Raw genomic sequence first — 19727 nt, forward strand, 5'->3', positions numbered from 1 at the left:
ATGAATTATAAATGGTGAAAACGGGAAGTCACAGACAAGGCTATGAGGGTTTATCAAACCTCTCTCTTTAGATCCGTGTAACAGAAATAAATGATTTTCATAGGTTGAAGTAGCGAGCAAATCAAATATTCCAGGCTTCTAAGATAAGACTATTGAGTTAGGGGAGCATGGTCTTACCCCTGCCAGCAATCAGGTGACTCATTTGCTGTTACTTACTTCATTTTTACTCGCTTCAACAAGAATGGCTACCCCTTCATTCTCAATACGTTCTTTTTGCCCTGGAGGCTTCTTTTTGTGTGTATGCTATGTGATATCTTGAGTGGGTGTTGGTCAGCAGTAGGCACTGCTGCCCTGTTTCATTATTGAGGTAAAACAGTGTGTGACCAAGGCAATTTCAGTAGTTAGACAGAAAGACTTGACGAGGTTTGATATCGACAACTCAGAGTTGCAAAGCAAAACCGGTACGATGTAATAGGATTACGTGAGTCAAAGACGCCAGAATAGCTGTTATAAGAATTGCAACCCGGCGAAAGACGGGCAGCGATATCATTGGGTTGTTCAATCACGTACTAGTGATTCTAGATACTCAGACTCGACTTCACCGGCAAGTCGCGACTACTAGAACCAGCGTAGAAAGTATAGTCACCTTTCTGCAACAACCAATTTTGCGCGCTAACGTCCCATGTACTCAGATCACGTCTTGTCAACTTGAACGTCACCGTGATTGTCTTTCCAGGCTCTATCGTCGGCTTGTCAAAGCCACGCAACTGCCGCACCGGGCCATCCGGAATTCCAACATACAGCTGAGCCACCTCCGCCCCAGCAACCTTGCCAGTGTTGGTGATGTCGACCGTGACCTTAGCAAGAACATCCCACAGATCCTTGTGTCCGCCAGGGATGATCTCGCCTGTCGGATACGGATCGCTCTTCTTTGAGCATGCCCATGAGGCCTTGATATTAGCATACGAGAAGGTGGTGTAACTCAAGCCGAACCCAAACTCATATCGTGGTGTGATGTCCTTGGCATCAAAGGCACGGTAGTCAATGTACACCCCCTCACTGAAGTCGGACTGCGGGAAGAGAGTGTAGATACCGTCAGGTTCCGTTGCATTTGCCAGTGGACCAAAATCCGTTTCGTTCTTCGGGACGGAGTAGGGTAGCTTGCCAGAGAAGTTCTCATCCCCGTACAACAGCGAAACCAGAGCCTTGCCTGAGTCCTGCCCTGGTACATGGGCGAATATCAGAGCCGTCACGTTTGGATGGTCGATGAACTGGTCAACGAGACGCACACCAGCATTGTGGAAGACAACGATTGTGTTGCTGCAATTAGCCGCAACATTTTCGATGAGGCCATCAGTGAAGTCGTCATGCAGACCAGGCCGGTCCCAGCCTTCGGAAGCGAACGCGTTGACAGCAACAATGCAGGCGTCAGATGATTGGTCGACGCGTGGGTTGAAGCTTTGGAAGTCCCACCACAGATGTGTCCCATCTTGCTGAGCTCGGATGCTAAGGGCCTCGAAGGGAGAGCTGATGTAAGCTGGCTCATTTGCCCCCGAGCCACCTCCCGAGACCAGCGTGCCGTTTGATGCAATCTGAGAATGAACAGTTGTGCCATTGTTAGTGATTGAATCTAGTGGGCCTAAAGACTGGCTTCCGCCATTCCATCCTGCAGAGCTGGGGTTATCCTGGTCTGGTGCTTTTGCGGAGTACCCGAATAGCGATATCAGCTTCGGTGACTTCAGTGGCAACGCGTTATTCTCGTTCTTCAGCAGGACATGCCCCTCCAAAGCTCCATTGTAGAGCGTATCCTTATACGCGGAGTCAGTGGCGATGACGGTCTCATGAGGCAAGGTCAAGTCTTTAGCCATTCCAAAGCCTGGGTTCGGGAAAATCTTGTCCTGTCCAAATTGATACCAAGTTGCAATAATTCTACAAAGTATCAGCTTTAGTAGATATTCCCACCAACAAAGAATTTTTACCTAGTAGCCATATCATCGATCCTCGATTCGGGAACCGAGCCGTTATTGACGGCAGCAGTCAAATTTGCTCCCCAGAAAGGAGAGGCACGAGGCATGACCATGTCTAAACCTGACAGCGCCGTTGCCACACCGGCATGTTGCGCTCCCCAGTCAGACACGATAAATCCCTATAATGTTAGAGATACTCTGATACCAAATCATAGAAACTTACTTGGAAGCCAAGTTCGGTCTTTAGAAGCCCATTCTGAGTCTTGCTGTTGGAGCAACCGTAGGAGTTGTTAATACGGTTGTACGAGCACATGATGTTACCCGTTCCAGCCTTGACTGCATCCTGAAAAGGCCTGTGACCAAAGATTAGCCAGCTCTCGCCTGGAGAAGGAGAGCTATGTAGCACACCAGAGATACAACTCGTGTATAGTCTTATCATCGATGTTCGCGGAAACCGCAGAGACATTTCCACTCGGGTTGCGGTTTGTTTCTTGCTCATTGGCAATAAAGTGCTACAATTCGTCAGTATATCAGTAGCCTTTGAAATGAACAATTGGCACCACCTTCGTGCTAGTGACAACTCCAGTGGATTGAATGCCGTCGACGGTTTCATATGCCAACGCGCCGCAAAGGTAAGGATCGTTCGAAAAGCCTATACGGTGTCAACGTCGGCCTTTTGGACCTCTTTGACGATTTTACCTTCCCAATTTCTGCCACTGGATGCAATACGCCCTAAGGGCCCTACAACAGGACCAAGTGCGATATTTACCCCTTTCTTGCGGAACTCTTGAGCCATGCCAACAGCCCTCTCATGTGCGAGGTCGCGATTCCAACTACGTTATAATTAATACAATTCGTCACAAAAGGGAAGAAGAAGCTGCACAGACCTAGCGCCCACAGACAGGCCCGAGGCCCAACTGCTCACGAAATCGGTTGAACGAAGGCCATTGCCAGCATCACTCAGACACAAGCCTGGGAAGTTAAGGCGAGGTATAGCAGGTATAATACCCGAGCATGCCGAATTTGACGTGACACCTCCAGTTAAGTTTACCTAATAATCTATTAGCTGTCTTGATGCCCATGAAATAATCCTGAACTGACCTTTTCCTCTAGGCTCAGCTGGTCTACAAACGCCTTTGCCTTGGAATATGCATCGGCCCAATTCCCCGAGCCGTTGGCGATGGCTAGATTCAATGTTAGATTAGAGACTGCCCGAGCTAAACGGAGCCTGCTTACGGGCGGGGACTTCAGGAGACTGCCCGTAGAAATAAGTGTCGTCTGTTATCGGCGACTGAGCCGCAGCTTGGCGAGCATAAAGGCCCAGAGCCGCAAGGCCCACAAGGCCAGCTCTCAGTTGAGAATACATTAACATTACACCAGATCACCTACCAAGGTCAATAGACTTCTGCCCGCTATAATTTGAATCGGCGTGCGAATGAACTGGTAACTTATGTCCATTCTACAAGGATAGTCTACTTAAATCCTTCCCTGAGTTCGTAAATTCCATGAGAATGCTGAGGGGAAGTTCATCGCAATCGGCCCTTCTGCACAACGGCTAGCAAACATGACCATTGTATCCATGAACTAATTGCGGGGTGGCACTGCATCTTGATGAGCCTAAGATGCTTGATGACGGGAACAGACAGCGGGAAACACGTCAGGAGAGTTGGAGAAGGCGGGGCCGGTTGAGGATTTAGAGCGGAATTGTGGTCGCAAAGAAGCGTCTAAAGGGTAAACAACGGCAAAACTAATGAGATGGGCATGGAGGGAGGGGCAAGGGTCACTTCATGTTCATCTCGCCATTTGTCAGTGTCAGTAGAACTCAACAATGCGGGCAAGTGTAGACCGAGAAGCCTGTTCCGATGTTGGATCACGCACCCCGCAAAACCACTCGGCAGACGAGGTGTGGGGAAACGGCCCAAGACGGGACAGCCGATGTTCCCCAGAATCTGGACGTACAATGACTGCGGAGAAACCACACGAATAGAATGCTGCCGTTTGTGTGGTGACTACAACATGACCTCCTCATCGCGAGCAGCCGCTAGTCCCGGAGAGCTAATCGGTGCGGCTTGGCACCCGAGAAATTCGCCGTGAACGTGTCGGGCATCATCCATATACGGCAAATCGTGAGGTATATGAATGAATGAACTTGTTGATTTTATTCCACTGGGTATCTTCAGACCGATAACGCCGGATCAATCCGCCAAAATAATGCACAAACCGCACTGTCGCAAAATCTAGTGCTAATAGTATCCCCCTTTCCTTCCCTTATGCCTGTTGTCATGGTGCTGTCGATTTCGATGATAGGGTGCCCAGCCCGAGTCGTGATGATGCCGATGATTGTTGTGATGGTGATTCCCTCTATCTCTGCCGTGGTGGCCACGGTTTTCGGACTCGGGAATAGGCTCTTCGACCTCAATTTGATATTCCTCATACTCCTCCTTGAAGTACTCGGCAACGGTGTCTTGCTCCTTTCGCGCCTCCTCTGCGTCAAACACAAACCTCATGGTTCCCTGTTCTCCACCTTGCTTTCCCCGCTTGAGTGAGCTGCTCGCTGGCCACGAGCCTGTTGTGGCTGGTGACGTTGCTGAACCAGGTGTTATCGGGTACTTTCTTTCGTCATCAACCTCACACCTCTCACACAGATCTTGGAACCGGGAAAGTCCTGTTGTCGCCTCCACTTCTTGGTTGAGCTTGATCTTGATGTCGATAAATTTGGAGAGATCGACCTTGTTGCCGACCTTTGTTGACTTCGTGAATTGTGTGTAAAGATCTAGAAGATCGAGCATTGTCTCCACCACACTGCCCCTATTTGTATGATACTTGGTCAGGTCCACAGATCTCATCTTCTCAACATGGCGGTCTGTTATGAGCGTTGTTAGCTCAGCCATAGCCAAAGCCATGGTGAACGTCGACTCTTTGACAGGCGCGAATGTTTTGTATAGATCAAGCGACATTTGATATGCCAAGGGGATGAGTTCCCGTGCTTCGTCAGGAGTGAATAGCTGCCGTATCACTTTGATCAACGTCTTCTGTGGGTACCTGACTCTGAAATCGAACCCAATTGTCTCGAGAATGAGGCGCTCAAGACCAATGATAATCTTCGAGGGTTGCTCGAACATCTTGTGTTTAGTCAGTATATGCCCAACTCAATCCCAATCAATGGTCTTACCTTGTCGTCTTGAGTGGTAGATTGAGAAGGATTCTTGAGGTTATACGCCGCACACAGAATCTCCCTAGACTTCTTGATCGTATCTTCCACTTTGCAGGCCACGAATAGAGACGCGAGAGATGCATCCTGATAGTTGTATTCGGCATCGCGGAAGCAGAGACGGAACTTGTGATAGTATGTGCAGGCAGTATCGAACGTCTTGACCGGACTGAATTTCTTGTCAGCTTGAGTATCAGATGCGGCATATGGTCAGATCTTACAGCTGTAATGCCTCGCGAACAGACTCGATCAGCTGGACGCCCTGCAGCCGGTAGCTATCCTCCCTAGCTGGATCGCAACCATTCTCCTTCTGCATACGTCGGATCTTCTGCTCGAAGGTGTACTGATTCGCAATAGAGATGAAGCCTGGGTTAGGCCCCTTCACGGGCGGGTGCTCGTCGGTCACCGGCGGCGCAGGCGTAGCTGGTGTAGGAAGCTGCTGGGCCATCTGGGATCTAGGGGCGTGCGGTGCCATGCTCCACGCACGATCGTCTCCAACCTCAACCTACTGTATCGTAGACTCGCGATGGTTCATGCGTCTTTATTGTGTCTACCGAGGTGCTTGTTGATCTGGTACCCTAGGTACGCAGGCAGGATTGCCAGAATATGAGTCCTGCCGGAGAGCAATATCAGCCCCAGAGGCTGTACGTATTCCCTCCGTCCCAAAGATTCGCTAAAGATCGAGAGAAATGCTGTCAGAAACGACGAGTACGTTCCGGTATTGTGCGCAAGTTGTCGTTAGGTAGATTCGTTGCCTTTGGGACAAGTTTCGAGTGAAGTCGTGGATTCGAGAAAATGACCTCGTCCAGTTTCCGACGCCCAAATGTGGCGGTGCGGTACAGTAATAAGGTTGTGGCTTATCGCGGGGACAAGTACTTGTAGGGACGTGGATTTCCTTAACCTGTGAACTCTAGCTGCTTGAGTGAATAGGCAGAAGATCTCGTTTCTCCCCTTGTACTAGATGGTTCGCATTCAGTATATCTGCCTCGTGATATGAGGAATCCTGTGGCTAACGTGATTCTTTTCAGTCAAGGTTTCGCTTGATCTGCCCAGATGTTCGGCGCGCCGAGCGTTATCTGATAAGGTCACTCCAGCCACACTAATCTTCAATGCCACGTTTATCGCGCCAGAGTTTCGTAGCCTTTGTCCACTGGCTTCTTAGCTTGCCTTGGCTTTCTCTCTTCTCTTCACACGACATCGCAATGTCCAGGTCAATGTCATAGTCAATCGCTGTTTGGAATCGCAGCGCGAGGGAGAGCGAAAGAGGTCAAAATGGATTTTGCGCCGCAGCATCTCCTCGGCTTGGTCTTCCTCCTGGTGTCATTCAGCAACCTCGTCGCCGCTAACCAGCTCGCGCTACCCTCGTATCACTATGGCGCCCCCATTGGCGTCGAGTGCATGAACCGGAGCTCGTAAGTTATCAGCAGTGATCTGCTTGTGCTTCAAAGGGTCACGATGTCGTAGCTTGAGCCTCATACTGCTTGTCTCACGTCGTAGCAGCTCAGGAAACTCTAGCGTTAGCGTCGCATTCTTTGGCCCCTTGCAGTCGCTACACTTCCGCTCTCGAATGGTCGCTGACTTGCATCCTCAATTATAGAGAAACCGGCGAGCATATCGAGCTTAAGAATCACGAAATCCAATGGATTCCTTTCCCGGCTTGCAACGAGACCGGCAAGTCGCTCGAGTTCCACTACGGCATCGAAGATGAGGTCAACTGCACGATCCCCATGGTCTCCGACCCCTTTTTCCACTTGCTCGAGTTCTATATCCACTCCGACGCGCCGCTATCCTGCCGTCTGCCAAGTCGTCCGCCGCCGCACATCGAGACCGTTGGAGAGAAACCCGCCGAGAGAGAATACATCCCGTTGGTCTTTGCCCTAGCGGGCACTCTGCAGCTGAGCCATCTACATATTAGCACACATCTAAACGTCCTACTACACAGCACACCGAAACATCATATCCACCCTCATGATAGTGGAGTTCTGGACAGTGGAGCGGCATATAGCACGAGTCCCCTGAGCCATATGGAGGGAAGCCAGACGAAACGCCTGGTCATCGGTGACCCATTGCCCTTGACCTTCAGCGTCAGATGGTTCCCGACTCCCGCGCTGCCCAAGACGGAAGGCCATGTAGAATGGCAAGGCATGGGGGGGCACATATATGCCAGCACAGTCTTCTACAGCTTGGTGTCCTTCCTGGCAGGCGCGTGCATCGCTGGTGTATACTTCTTTGGCATGGTATTGCCCAAGAGACTCAAGGGACGGAGCCTTGGCGGAGCAACACCGCTGGGTTATGGGGTCAATGGGGTTGGCAACGGATGGGGCATGGCAAAGAGGAACGTCGATTAGAAGTCTCACGCGAGTCGATCCGGGATGCCTGTATCATGACGGTAGACCAACGCTTCTATCTGTACATATTAGGGGTAAAAGTATGGGACGATTTGGCGGCCATTTTCAACGCCATGGATGTGTTATTAGGAGTTTGTACGAAGCTAGCGCCGAACACGCTTTGCAGAACGAATACCCGTCGAATGTCAAATCATTATAATACAATGTTAAATCGTGATAATACTAACCAGTTTCCTTCCACCAACCGCCTGCCCCTTTTTTTCTCTCTCTTCTGCATGATGACGGTGCATTTACTGTGTCTTTTTTGCAACGTCTGTACTGTTAAAGCGAGCTAGCAATCTCGAGTACATATCAACGAACAGCAACCCGGCTTCCAAAATGTTAGGTCAGACAGGGGTATGGGAGTCAGGCGTCACTTACGGAGTATAACATATGGCCCGTAGATCTGGTAGATGAATGCATTTTTCACAGCGGTAGGGTATGCCACAGGGTCCCAGAGAGCCATATCATTGATGCAGAGATAGGTGCTGATAGCCATCTCGAAGCCGTAGATGAGCAACAGCAGCTCAAGCTGGCCAGTAGTACCCTTCTTTTGGCTGAGGCGGTATGTAGCGTAGACGGCCGTTGGGAACAAGAAGGTAAACTCCAGAAAAACGAATGGTTTAAGCCAGTTGGGAGCCTTGTCCTCTTGGACAAAAGGATCATTGAACATCCCCAAGTACCAATCCCGAAGGATCTGGAGGAAGTGCAGTGGCGCGTCCTTTGGTTCGTACAGCCATTTGGGATAATGAGCCACGCCGTCAACAACTGAAATACTGGTCAGTCTTCGAGTTCGAAAGAGATACGCGGACAGCCTTACGGATCATGCCGGCGGCACATATCACAAAGAAACCAAGCCAAACATAATCGCGCCAGATTTTTGGCGATGCACCACCTGCAGCCATGTTCTCAACAGAAATACAAACGATATGATTGTCCACAACCAAGACTTTGATGCTCTGCCTATAATACGATAGGAAGAAAAGAAACGCAAGTGCGCGAGCGCCGCACTCTCGAAGTTTTGGGCACCAGCTGAGCTCTGTCAGCTGCAGGGGATTTTCTTGGTAAACACGCTAATAAGTACCTTGCTTTAGCTCGCATATAAACGAGCCAAATCCGTCGGCCTTTGTAGGTAAGCAAACTTATTAGTATCAATCAGGAACCCGATCTTTCTATTCTGTTCCTGCTTGCCTCCATACGCAAGCTTCACCATACGCTTGTAAGCTCCCTTGTCGTTCGTGAATCTCCAATTAATCATACAAAGCCTTCTGCGGTGTCCACAGCGGCTTGCAGTCGTCCTCGACCATCCAGTATCCCGGCACCAGCTGGATGGTGTCCAAGCCTGTACGGCCCGTCGCGTGCTTCATGCACTTCAGCGCCATCAAGCCAGCGATGACTGACACCTCGTACTGAACACCCTCATGCTCCTGAGCCACAACCATCTTAAACTCCGTCACGCCCGCCGGGATGGACTTCTCAGTCGAGATGACCGGGAAGCGGACGCCGTTCAGCATCACATCCTGACGTGCCTCCCCATCCCGTGCGCACATCCCCTTGATCTCTTCGGGCGAGTAGTTTCTGATCCGGTTTCTATCCGGGTCCCAGAAACAAAACGCCGTGATCCAACCGCCAAGTGTCGGAGTTGAGTTTTCCTCTTGTCTCCCGCCAACATGGCAAATCAGGTTCCAGAAGGACTTGATCTCCTCCGTACCTCGCTTCTCCACTGATGCCAGGAAGTATTCGCACACGATTGAGAGATAGCTCGCCCACTCCTTTACTTCCTCGCCGTAGTTGCCCTCGCCAAGCGCTTTCACGCGGTCGCAGATCGATTTCCAATCTGGCTTTCTTCCGTCGAGTCTGACGCTCACAAGGCCGCAATTGCCAGTTGGTACGTCCTCCAGGTAGTGCTTCAGCGATCCGAGGATCGCGATAGTCGCGACCCACCTGTCTGTCTCATTCGTGGTGTTGAATGAAGGCAGCAAGCTTGACGCAAATTTCGTAGTGATCACGTCCTTGCTTAGGGTGTTGATGATCTTCTGAGCGAGCCCGCGCAGGCTCTTGTCGTTGAGGTCGTGGCGCAGGTCGATCTCCAATGGCTTCTTTCCGTCATAGCCGGCAATCTTGGGGCGGAGCTCATCTGCGTGCTTGTTTACGTAGAAGCTGAACTGGATGAGAATGGCAAGCCAGACATCGTCGGGGCGAATGACAATGCTCAGGTCATTCTGGTACGCGTAGATCATGGCGCCGGCAAAGCCTTGGGTGTTGGCGATAATCTTGGGACGAGCTGCACTGGCAGCAGTGCTGTCTATGTCTTCATAGGATGTCATCCAGACATATTGGTGATCGCGACCATTGCTTAAGATCTCAAGGTCGTCATCGAGCTGTTCTGTCGTCTTCAGTCCGTGTCCCTTCCAATCTGCAGCGAGGTCTTGGAAGAGCTCAGCCGAAGAGGTGACCGGGTCCTCGTCGACGTAGCCCGCCTCACCCTTTCCTCTAAGAGTTATCAGTACCATCTCGTGGTATCTCCTTCAAAGAGCGCGTGGTATGTGGTTCATGAGAATGAAGTTGAAAGGAGAAGATTTGGCAGGAAGCGCGGATACGCTGGAGAGAGAGAGAGGTGTATTGGATCAGAATACCCAGCAGCGGATAGCTTGTTTTCTCAAAGCGCGCCTAGAAGCGTAAAGGCTAGATGAATTCAAGAAGTGGGAGTCATACACGGTGACAAAGTCGCCCAGATCGATCGGATGAAACCCTAGTAGTTCCGAGGCTTGGATCATCCATACTCTATAATTATTTTTAAACACATTATCTCTCATTCATCATCAAGTGTCTACTTATATGTGAGTACTGCCCTATTATTGTGATCATAGTAATCTGAGCGTGCTACATCATCTCGCCCTTCCAAGCTATGACACCTGTCCCTCTAAATATCACCTAGGAGTGACTGTTTAGCAGTCCTTTTCCCAGTTCAAAGCTCATACCCTCGCTGCTAACAGCTTTTAATGTGATACAACTTCAAAAAAAAAAAAAAAAAACAGCATTTTCATATGCACTATATAAATGTCATAACTTCTTCGATGATCTTGTATTCCTTGACGTTTCTAGTTCATGCGCCACCATCCAACCCAGGCCGTTGGCTAAGTTCCTCAGTCTCTGTCTCGTCCATATCTCGCGAGATAGCACCAAGCAGGATCTGCTCCAGCCTTTTCTGAAACGATATGTCAATCCTATTCGGGCTGTTGAACGGCCTAGTATCGACGATCTAAGAAGCCCATGCATCAGCAACTGCAGTGCCCACTTTTAAGAGCAAAACTTACATCTTTGACCTTGTATATCTCGTAGAGCTTGTCATTCAACATCTTCAGCCACTTTGCTGCTTGTTCGTTTTGCCCAATCTGCAAAAATTGTATTCCTAACTGGTTTGGCGGTGCACGCAGATCCTCGAGTTTCCTGGCGGTATCCAAAATTGTTTGCTCGACGTCCTCCGTGGGCACAGCCACCAGATTGATGCAACTGGTTGCTCTCGGTGGCTGCGTTGCTGAAATGTACTGGCTCCTGATGGAAAGAGAGTTTTGATCCAACGATGTTGTCATATTCTTATAGTTGACTCCTGTCTTCGTGATTCGATCCTGAATATGGGTCTGGTTAAGCCCATCACCCGCATACCCAACAGTAGGGTATCCGGGAGCAATTTGGGAGCCAGGGTATAGTAGTAGTATCGACCCTGTTGAGCGACTGTGGTTAAAGATTGTCCATCTCTAACATACATCAACTAGTTCACCAAGTTTATACCACCACGACCACGAAAAAAGGTTGAAAAGTTATTTTATGGATTTGCTTCTTGTGTCTATGCTAAGGTGCTGGAGCCAGTGCGGGATTCGCGCTACTCGGACGCCTCACCTACTACCTACATAATTGAAGTCCTGGAGAACTGCAAAGAACCGCAGCTGAAGGTCAAACACTATATCTAAACATTTACGAAAGACTCTGTCTTTACTTATAGGGTAGAATTGAACGGTTACAATTTCACATAAAGTTCATGTGTCGATGTTTGGCCTTCTAAAAATGGCAGCCTTGACCCACTATTTTCGGATCATAATATATGAAGCGAGTACCGGTATGAGATAGAAGCTTTCGACAGATCCAACTCTCCTCACTGAATATCCCAGCTCTCCGCCAAAGTTCGGAGGCAACTGCTATCTCAACTCTCCCTCATGTACATGCGGTCCCAGACCTCCCAAGTCTCTTGCTAACACAAGTTTAGTTCGGGGTAAGCTTCAAGAGCCGGCCGCTAGCACCATCCTCGATCACCCAGATGGCGCCATCCTTGTCCTCTCGGATACCACGCATGCGCTTACCCATTGAGATGCGCTGAGCCTCCTTCGCCGTGTCACCAGTGATGGTCACGCGCACAATTGATTGTGAGCTGAGACTGGTGATGATGGCATTGCCCTTCCAGCTTGAAAACAGGTCGCCCTTGTAGATGATCAAGCCGGCCGGGGAGATGACGGGGACCCAGAAGGCCTTGGGCGGGGCGAATTCGGGGCGCGTGCTGTGCGCGGGGATCGTCCGGCCGTCGTAATGGCGGCCCTCGGACACGAGCGGCCAGCCGTAGTTGGCGCCCCGCTCGATCAGGTTGAGCTCGTCGCCGCCCATCGGCCCCATCTCGACCTCCCAGAGACGCCCCTGGGCGTCCCAGTCGATGCCTAGCGGGTTGCGGTGGCCCAGCGACCAGATCTGCGCCTGGACGGCGCCTTGGCTGGCGAACGGGTTGCCCGCGAAGGCGGTGCCGTTGTCGTACAGCTTGATCATCTTGCCGAGGTTGCCGGTCATGGATTGGGCCGGGGTCATCTGGTTGATCTCGCCGGACGAGATCCACAGCGCACCGTCGGGGCCGAAAAGCAGGCGACAGGCGAACTGGAGTCCGCCCGAGGCCTTCTGCGAGTGGCGCCAGATGACCTCGAGGCCGGACAGCGCACCGCCGCCGTCGGCATTCAGCGTCAGCTTGGCTCGTGCGACTGCGCCGCCCGCCCCGCCAGTGCCGCTCTCGGCGTAGCTGATATACACAATACTGTTCTCGGCGTATTTGGGGTGCAAGGCGACGTCGTGGAGGCCACCCTGACCGCCGTAGGCGACGGTGGGCACACCGGTGATGGTGCCCTTGGACTTGGTGGCCGGGTCGACGAGACGCAGGTTGCCTCGTCTTTCGGTGACGAGGATGCGGTTGTCGGGCAGGAAGGCGATCGCCCATGGCTCGGCATGGTCGGTGATGGCTGTCGACTTGAACTGCTGCTGGCGAGTGTCTAGCTGTTGCGATGGGACGGCCAGAGCACTGGTCACCAACGCCAGAGTGTAGGTGATAGAAAGCCCGAGATGCATCATTTTCGTGGCGCCTTTGCTTCTCAGTGTATTGTGCTCCTAGACGATCGAGGGTTGAGTACCTCACATCGTACAGAAACTCTTAAGCTGTCTGTTCCCCCGAGGCATGAAGATATATAAGAAACGGGAGGACTCGAGCAACCTCTTGCCCAATTTCAGGCTATTACCGGCCTTTAATGACTTGATATATGCTAATTTTAAGATTATATGTTGCTTGCATTCAGTTGACTTGGCGGTGGGAGGTGGCCCTCCGTTATATCTTACACGGGTTTCTCATCCCTGTCCACCTTGTACCGGTACGTGCAAGTTGGGTGCATTGACCCACTCTCAAAAATGAACCGAAAGGCAATGAAAGGAAAGGGAGAAGAGGGGAAAGAGGATCAAAGAACTGGGCCGCATAAAGTAATTATCGAGAAGAGTTGACGTCAAGATCAAGCAACTGATACTTGAAGCTCTGGTGTTGAGTGACAAAGTTGGGTCCAGGAGGAAGTTCTCTGAGGGAGAGATGGCGGATCACGTGGGGCGGAATGGAGGAATCAGAAATCAGCATACTCGACATCGACACGGGAATTTCAGGCTCAAGCCCGAAATGTGTCTCAGAGTTGCGATCATTATAATGATATACTACGGTGCTATATCGTTGGAGTTGAAGGCGACTGATTATCAAAATCGAATGGACAAGGATTAACATAGACTAAGCAAAACTGATTAAAAGGGCAAGGATTGAATGAAAATAAACTAGCATTGAATGCAGCTAAATAATATGTGCTTATTAAGTAATTTGATTTGACCGAGTCTATAGATTCTTACAACTCGCTATGTTAGTTTAGGCCTAGTTGCGGCGGCGAATATAGCAGAAGATACTTGACCAAGCATTTGCGGATCTACGGCAGGATTCGCTAATATGTGATGTAAACTGGCATCTGACTCCGTCAGTGCCTTTAGGGATTGAAAACGGATTAGTCGCTCCCTATGCTATGGCGCTGGCAGTTGCTGAACGCCTACAAAAAGACGTCAGTAACCCGGCGTCGCCTGTAGTCAAAGTATTCTACCCTCCACTGAGCGATACTGCTGGAAACTACTCGGCCTTTATGAGGCAGCCAACTGCCGACTTCACTCCAGGCCACGGTTGTCTCCTGTCCATCGAATTCGAGGATCTGGACAGCACAATAGCGTTCTATGACAACCTAGAAGTCCACCAGGGCCCACACCTTGGTGCTCATCTGAGTCTGGTTCTGCCATATAACGCGATTACATATGGCCGCGAGCCGGAGGAGGAGGAATATCACGCGTCGTACGGGCTGCGGGAACCACAGGTGAGAATCAGTGTTGGCCTGGAGACGGTAGAGTTTGCATTGGCAAAACCGGAAGAGGTTAAGACAAATAGAAGCGGGAGGAGTAGTTAAGACAGAGGCGAAAGTGAGAGGTGGTAGTGACGGTTGAGGCTAAGGAATAGGCCGGAGTGATAATGTTTTGGGTCAGTTCAACCTTATTGAATGCTATGATATATCGGTTATAGTTTTGTAAGGTTGTCTAAAATTATCTTAGAATAAAAAGAAGTCCTTGGCCAGTTTCGAACACGCGACTTTCCAGTTGGCCTCAAGGCTCGAGGTGCAGAGCTATCTGGAGGAGCTCGCACACGACGCAGCCAAAGATCAAAAAGGAACGGAAGGCCGTGCGATACTCGACCGTTCCTTCACGCCCAGCTCAGGATCTTACAGCGTCCTGATCTACTGCGCGCCCTCCTTTCGGATATGGGTATTGGTGTTGCGACGTGGATCCTGCCTGGAACACTTCCATGTTTGGGGTTCCGTGTACGGCAGGCGTCGTGTCTGAGGGAGGGAGTTAATAGAGTTTGCAATGGATATTTACGCTGCCGCTACCATCTGAGCTATTCTTCTCACCGCTGTTGATTTAGGGATACTTTAAACACCCTTATATGACCTCGTCCGTCTGAAGTTGCCCACCCCCACTTATTTCCATATATGGACGGCGAGGCTGCCACTACACACATCTGTCTGTTGCAGACCCTGCCCTTTGTGATGGTAGTGATCTTCTTTTGTGCCAATTTCAATGCTTGTGCTGGTTAACCGAGTTTCTGCTGGCCCAACAAAGACGCCGTCACCTCCTCGCTGCGCTAAAGGACGAGGCCATTGTCCGTCGTTGTAAACGATAGTGATATTATATATTAGAGACAAAGAAACCCCAACATCAGAAGTACTATAAGTACTCTGAGATATCCGTCCTCGTTCTTATTACAGAATTAATTCAATAGCCCACAACTGCTATCGTGTCTAAGCTCGCGCCCTTCTTTTAAAAAAGAAAGAAAAGCCAGCAACCTCTCTAACACCCAAGTTCACGACATTACCTAACCATATCTCCCCAAACATTTTGATACTCCCTGCAGGTCAGGAACCAACTCTCTCAAAATGGAAGCAGCCATGTCCCGCCGGAGGATCCAACCTCGCATCTCCACCAAGAGCCTATGCCTAGGGCTTCTCCTAACGCTCCTCACGGCATACATCGTCTACCAGGAGCTCTTCGCGCCCTTCAGCAACTTGCACCTCGCAACCGAGTACCTACTCGGCCGCGCCACCGCCTTCTGGATGGGTGCGTACATTACCGAACGCGATGTGTGCGACCCCACGCGCATGCCGAGGTTTGCGCGTCTGCCGGCCGAGTGCTACGACGAGCGGCACAACCAGATCAACATCGCCATGTTCAGCGCCTTTGCGCACTTGACCTCCTTCTACTGCCGGAAAGTATCGCCAACGCCGTATACGTGCTTAGCGAGGATTGGATTCAGGGAGATGGTCAGGTATGCGTGTCAGGGCCACAAGACGCTGGAGCGGATCATACTGACTAGTACGAAGCCCTTTCTGTATATCTTTGTGCTTGGTCGTTATCTTTGAACTGCAGGAACAATATCACTGTCGGCCGACAAAAGATTTCCTAGTATAATACACTGCTCATTTGTTCGCAAGGCATGAACCGCAAGGGTAAGTCAAGTGACAGCAACTACTGTGATTCTTCTCTAATTATATCTTCCTAATTCTAGGCTGTATATGTCGAGAGAACGTGGTATATAAATACTTTCGTAAATTCCGATTCAGATCGATTATTGAATCAGACCATGTGAGTGAAACATATGTTCCGGGGTATTCCAAAATGTAAGCGGACACGGCTCATAAGCCTATCCGTGATTCTTTCTTCCAAATGAGAGTAGGCCGCAACGCATCTCACGAGGGGTATCATCTCGCAAGCCCATGATCCATCCGCCCGCCATACGAGACTGCCAAAACTTAGACAGTAACGTCCTTCTCGGCCCTCTCGATGATCGGTGGGGGCTTCTCGATGTTCTTGCGGAGGACGTGGCGCTTGATGAAGTAAGGAAGCCACACCTTGAGCTCGTAGCCGATGAAACTCTTCGTAGGGACTGAGAAGACCTCTGTAGATGGATGATTAGTATCAGTGTACTTTGAATCAGATCGAAAGGCCACTTACGGTCCAACTCCTCGAGAGTGAGCTGCTTGGTCTCACGCACGAAGCAGAAGATCATGAACCAGGCGATAAGGTTAAGCCCGGCATAGAAACCGACTGCAGCAACCAGGTTAGCGTTTTGCGTAATGAGATGGGTAGTCAATGGGGGGTGACATACAGGCTCCAGTGGGAGTCATGACGGTTCGCATACGAGGGAAGGTCAGACTGAGAATACCAGCAAAAGTGTTGTTGATGCAGACCGCCCAGGCCATGCCCTGCTCACGCTGGATTGTGGGGAAAACCTCGGCAGAATACTGGAAGGCGACCGGTCCTTCACCTAGCGAGTAGGCAATCGTGAAGAGGTAGACGAACAAGACGACGGGTCCAATCTGAGCGCCCTGGCTACCATGGTGGTTCAACAGGGACAAACCAGCGGCGAGTAGGGTGATACACATGATGGGGAAGGTCTATAAAGCGGATAGTCAGTCATCGAGCTGAGAAAGAACACTGGTGATGCACAACTTACAATCAGGGTCAGGGTTCGTCGTCCCTTGGTATCAATCAGGAACAGCGTGGGAATCGTAGAGACGACCTGGATGGCACCGTAGCCAAGAGAAGCGTACAAGGCTTGTGTTGAGGTGTAGCCGACATCTTCGAAGATAGTAGAGCTGTAGAAAGAAATGACTGTGACATGTTAGTATAGCTGATTTTTGCCCGGTTAAGACCTGGGTCGACTTACTGTTGATTCCGCACATCTGTTGGGCAATCATGACCGTCGAGGCACCATAGTTGGCACGTCTGATGCGGGGCACGGCGAAGCAGTCCCACAAACGGGAGAAGTATCCGGCACCTCGAGCCTCCTTCAGCTCCTCCTGGTAGATGATCCACGAGTAGTAGAAGTCCCTGGCAGCGATGATAGGGTGAGCCCGTAGGCGGTTCATGGATCGGAAAGCCTTGGCGTGCTTCCCGTGCTTCATGAGCCAACGAGGAGACTCAGGGCAGAAGAAGATACCGATACCGAGGATGAAAGATGGGATGAAGGCAGAGCCGAGTTGAAGTCGCCAGGCAATTCTGCCAGTGTCCTTGACGATGACATTGGCGCAGAAACCCAAGAAAATACCTACGAGCGAAATTAGCAAAGGTCAAGATATCGGGTCTTTCATTGAAGTCTTACCAGCCACGACCCAGAGCTGCCAGAACATGACTAGGGCACCTCGAACACGATGAGGAGCCATCTCGGCAGAGTAAATTGGGACGGTAGCGTTCTTCGCACCGATGCCGATACCCATGACGAAACGAGCAGCGAACAGGCCCTGCCATGACTTCGCGAAACCAGATCCAATTGGGGTGGCAGTGAGACAGCAAGCAGTGATGAAAATCTCTCCTCGTCGACCAAAGTAGTGGTTGAGAGGATCAACAATGAAAGCACCACTAATTTACGAGGTTAGTGACCAATTGAGAAACATGGAGCTTCAGCGCTATTGGGGTGCTCACATAAGACCGGCGGTCAAAAAGATAATGGCATTGATAACACCAACAATCCACTCATCCTTGCCCTTGCCATCGATGCCAAACTCCTTGGGGAATGAAAGATTGGCACCGTTGGAACCCGTTTGATCCCAACCTTGGGTAGCAGCGCCGACGGCACACAGAGCGATTGAGTACCAGAGCATCTTGGGGCCGTGCCACTTGTGGTCCTTTTCATACTGAAGAGCGGTGCGCTCATGCTCATCGAGTTCAGTGATCCAGTCAAAGTTGTCCTGGTCACGGGCGACGAGAGCAGCTTTGCCGAAGAGAGTTGCGTGCTCAGGCAGGCCATGTGTCTCAGCAAACTCGCGGGCCTCTGCCACGTTCTGCTCAGGCGTTTTGCGCTGTTGGAAACAGGCCAATTAGCATTGCATTTTGACATGTGAAGAGGCAAGCAATGAACTGCGAAACCTACCTTGAGAGGATTCTCGATGATGTTGAGAGCGCGATGATGAGCATGGTGGCCTGCGCCATTCTCATGAGGCAGCTCGGGCTTCAGGTCCTGAGATGCGAGCTTCTCATCGTGCTCATCGTGAGTAACCTGGACGGTGTTGTCCGAGGACGGATCTGGACCATTGTCCAAGGATGTTCTCTTGTCCATGTTTACGGTGTTTGGCGCAAGTGTATGTGTGGTGTGAGAGCTTCACTTGATGAATTGAATCAGAGAAGCGCGACGACAGCGAGATGCGTACCTGCGACGTCTCACTTACGCTCAAGTAGTCACAGACAAGGCAGTCAGACAGATAAATGAAAACGCGAACCGGGACGTCGCGTAGGACAGACAGGATGCTACGGTAGCTTATATAGTCATGTCGATCTCACTACTCAGATCGACCGCCCACCCCCTGGGGAGCCAGTCATGTTAGTGCAACACCCGAGCGATAGGTAATGACCAGCAGCGAGTCGCCTACTACACTGCATACCTTAAAATCGTACATACTACATACATGCTCGCACGTACGTACATACATGGTACAGTACCTGCTAAGTGGACGCTGATCGGGCCGTTTTGGAGGTCCCCACGGGATGACCACGAGTAAGGGACTCCGCACTTGGAGAGAAGTGGACGGACCAGGCGGCATAGTATCAAGCCCCCAGACTTACTAGACTGAGTGTAGTAGGCCAAAACCCTCGCCAACCCCCCGCTGTGGGGTAGGGAACAGGGTCGGCGGTAGGATCAGCATGAGGGGAGCAAACGAAAGCGTGCGCGCCGGTTGCACCACCAGATTGCATCCGTCCGACGTCGGGATACTCTGTAGAACACCGGCTTGGCTGATGCTGCTCCTCCTGCTGTTCGTCGCATGTACCCAGGCCTGGTAGGGTATTGCTACCTCCCAATCTTGGAAGCGCTGCAGTTAGCCCGGCATGCCGCGATAGACTGCCGGTTCGACGACTCAATACCCCAATATAAATGGTGCATGGCTCGAACCCCGTTCGCGAATGGGCGGTCTCTCAGGCTCTGACATAACCTCCAGGATGCGCCTAGAGTCCGGGGCAAAACTCATGCATGCCTAGCTACTTTCTGCGCAAGAGGCATGAGCAGGTGGCGCTGCCCAGCGCTGTCTCTGCCGATGCTAAGCCGGCTTAAGCTTGCTAAGCTCTGAGTGCTAAGACGCGCAAAAGGCTTGCCGCCGTAACAAGCCTCGATTCGAAATCTCCCCTCTCGCGCCGACGGTTCCGACCTAAGAAAAGGTTTGCTAAGCCTCGTTGGCAGCGCTGTTTGCGAGTGAGAATTGGCAGTGCTCGATTGGGTCCATTGGAGCGCTCACTACATTC

At 51.0% G+C, this 19727-nt stretch overlaps 6 protein-coding genes across 6 annotated transcripts; 1 reads left to right on the forward strand and 5 right to left on the reverse strand.

The window, feature by feature from the left end:
- Positions 1-693: 693 nt before the first annotated feature.
- On the reverse strand, positions 694-5626 carry UCRPA7_3331 (putative c-type cyclin protein; the record flags this gene model as incomplete). The annotated part of the gene is made up of 11 exons (XM_007915881.1): positions 694-739; positions 802-1898; positions 2191-2320; positions 2376-2479; positions 3069-3151; positions 3204-3245; positions 3307-3352; positions 3927-3958; positions 4351-5089; positions 5140-5347; positions 5400-5626. 11 exons carry the CDS (start codon positions 5624-5626, stop codon positions 694-696), a joined length of 2754 nt encoding a protein of 917 aa, XP_007914072.1.
- Positions 5627-6450: 824 nt separating this feature from the next.
- Positions 6451-7526, forward strand: UCRPA7_3332 (hypothetical protein; the record flags this gene model as incomplete). Its single annotated transcript, XM_007915887.1, has 2 exons — positions 6451-6590; positions 6776-7526. 2 exons carry the CDS (start codon positions 6451-6453, stop codon positions 7524-7526), a joined length of 891 nt encoding a protein of 296 aa, XP_007914078.1.
- Positions 7527-7816: 290 nt separating this feature from the next.
- UCRPA7_3333 (putative integral membrane protein) lies at positions 7817-8392 on the reverse strand (the record flags this gene model as incomplete). The annotated part of the gene is made up of 3 exons (XM_007915930.1): positions 7817-7896; positions 7947-8333; positions 8386-8392. 3 exons carry the CDS (start codon positions 8390-8392, stop codon positions 7817-7819), a joined length of 474 nt encoding a protein of 157 aa, XP_007914121.1.
- A 423-nt stretch (positions 8393-8815) lies between these two features.
- On the reverse strand, positions 8816-10078 carry UCRPA7_3334 (hypothetical protein; the record flags this gene model as incomplete). Its single annotated transcript, XM_007915950.1, has 1 exon — positions 8816-10078. The coding sequence occupies one exon, from the start codon at positions 10076-10078 to the stop codon at positions 8816-8818; it is 1263 nt and encodes a 420-aa protein (XP_007914141.1).
- A 1747-nt stretch (positions 10079-11825) lies between these two features.
- UCRPA7_3335 (putative dehydrogenase protein) lies at positions 11826-12947 on the reverse strand (the record flags this gene model as incomplete). Its single annotated transcript, XM_007915920.1, has 1 exon — positions 11826-12947. The coding sequence occupies one exon, from the start codon at positions 12945-12947 to the stop codon at positions 11826-11828; it is 1122 nt and encodes a 373-aa protein (XP_007914111.1).
- A 3299-nt stretch (positions 12948-16246) lies between these two features.
- On the reverse strand, positions 16247-18552 carry UCRPA7_3336 (putative sugar transporter protein; the record flags this gene model as incomplete). The annotated part of the gene is made up of 8 exons (XM_007915862.1): positions 16247-16392; positions 16449-16541; positions 16603-16891; positions 16951-17108; positions 17164-17544; positions 17599-17855; positions 17919-18295; positions 18367-18552. The coding sequence occupies 8 exons, from the start codon at positions 18550-18552 to the stop codon at positions 16247-16249; spliced, it is 1887 nt and encodes a 628-aa protein (XP_007914053.1).
- Between the last annotated feature and the right edge of the window lie 1175 nt (positions 18553-19727).

Source organism: Phaeoacremonium minimum, assembly GCF_000392275.1.
Source record: "Phaeoacremonium minimum UCRPA7 unplaced genomic scaffold PA7_03_scaffold_270, whole genome shotgun sequence".
In the NCBI taxonomy this organism is placed as follows: domain Eukaryota; kingdom Fungi; phylum Ascomycota; class Sordariomycetes; order Togniniales; family Togniniaceae; genus Phaeoacremonium; species Phaeoacremonium minimum.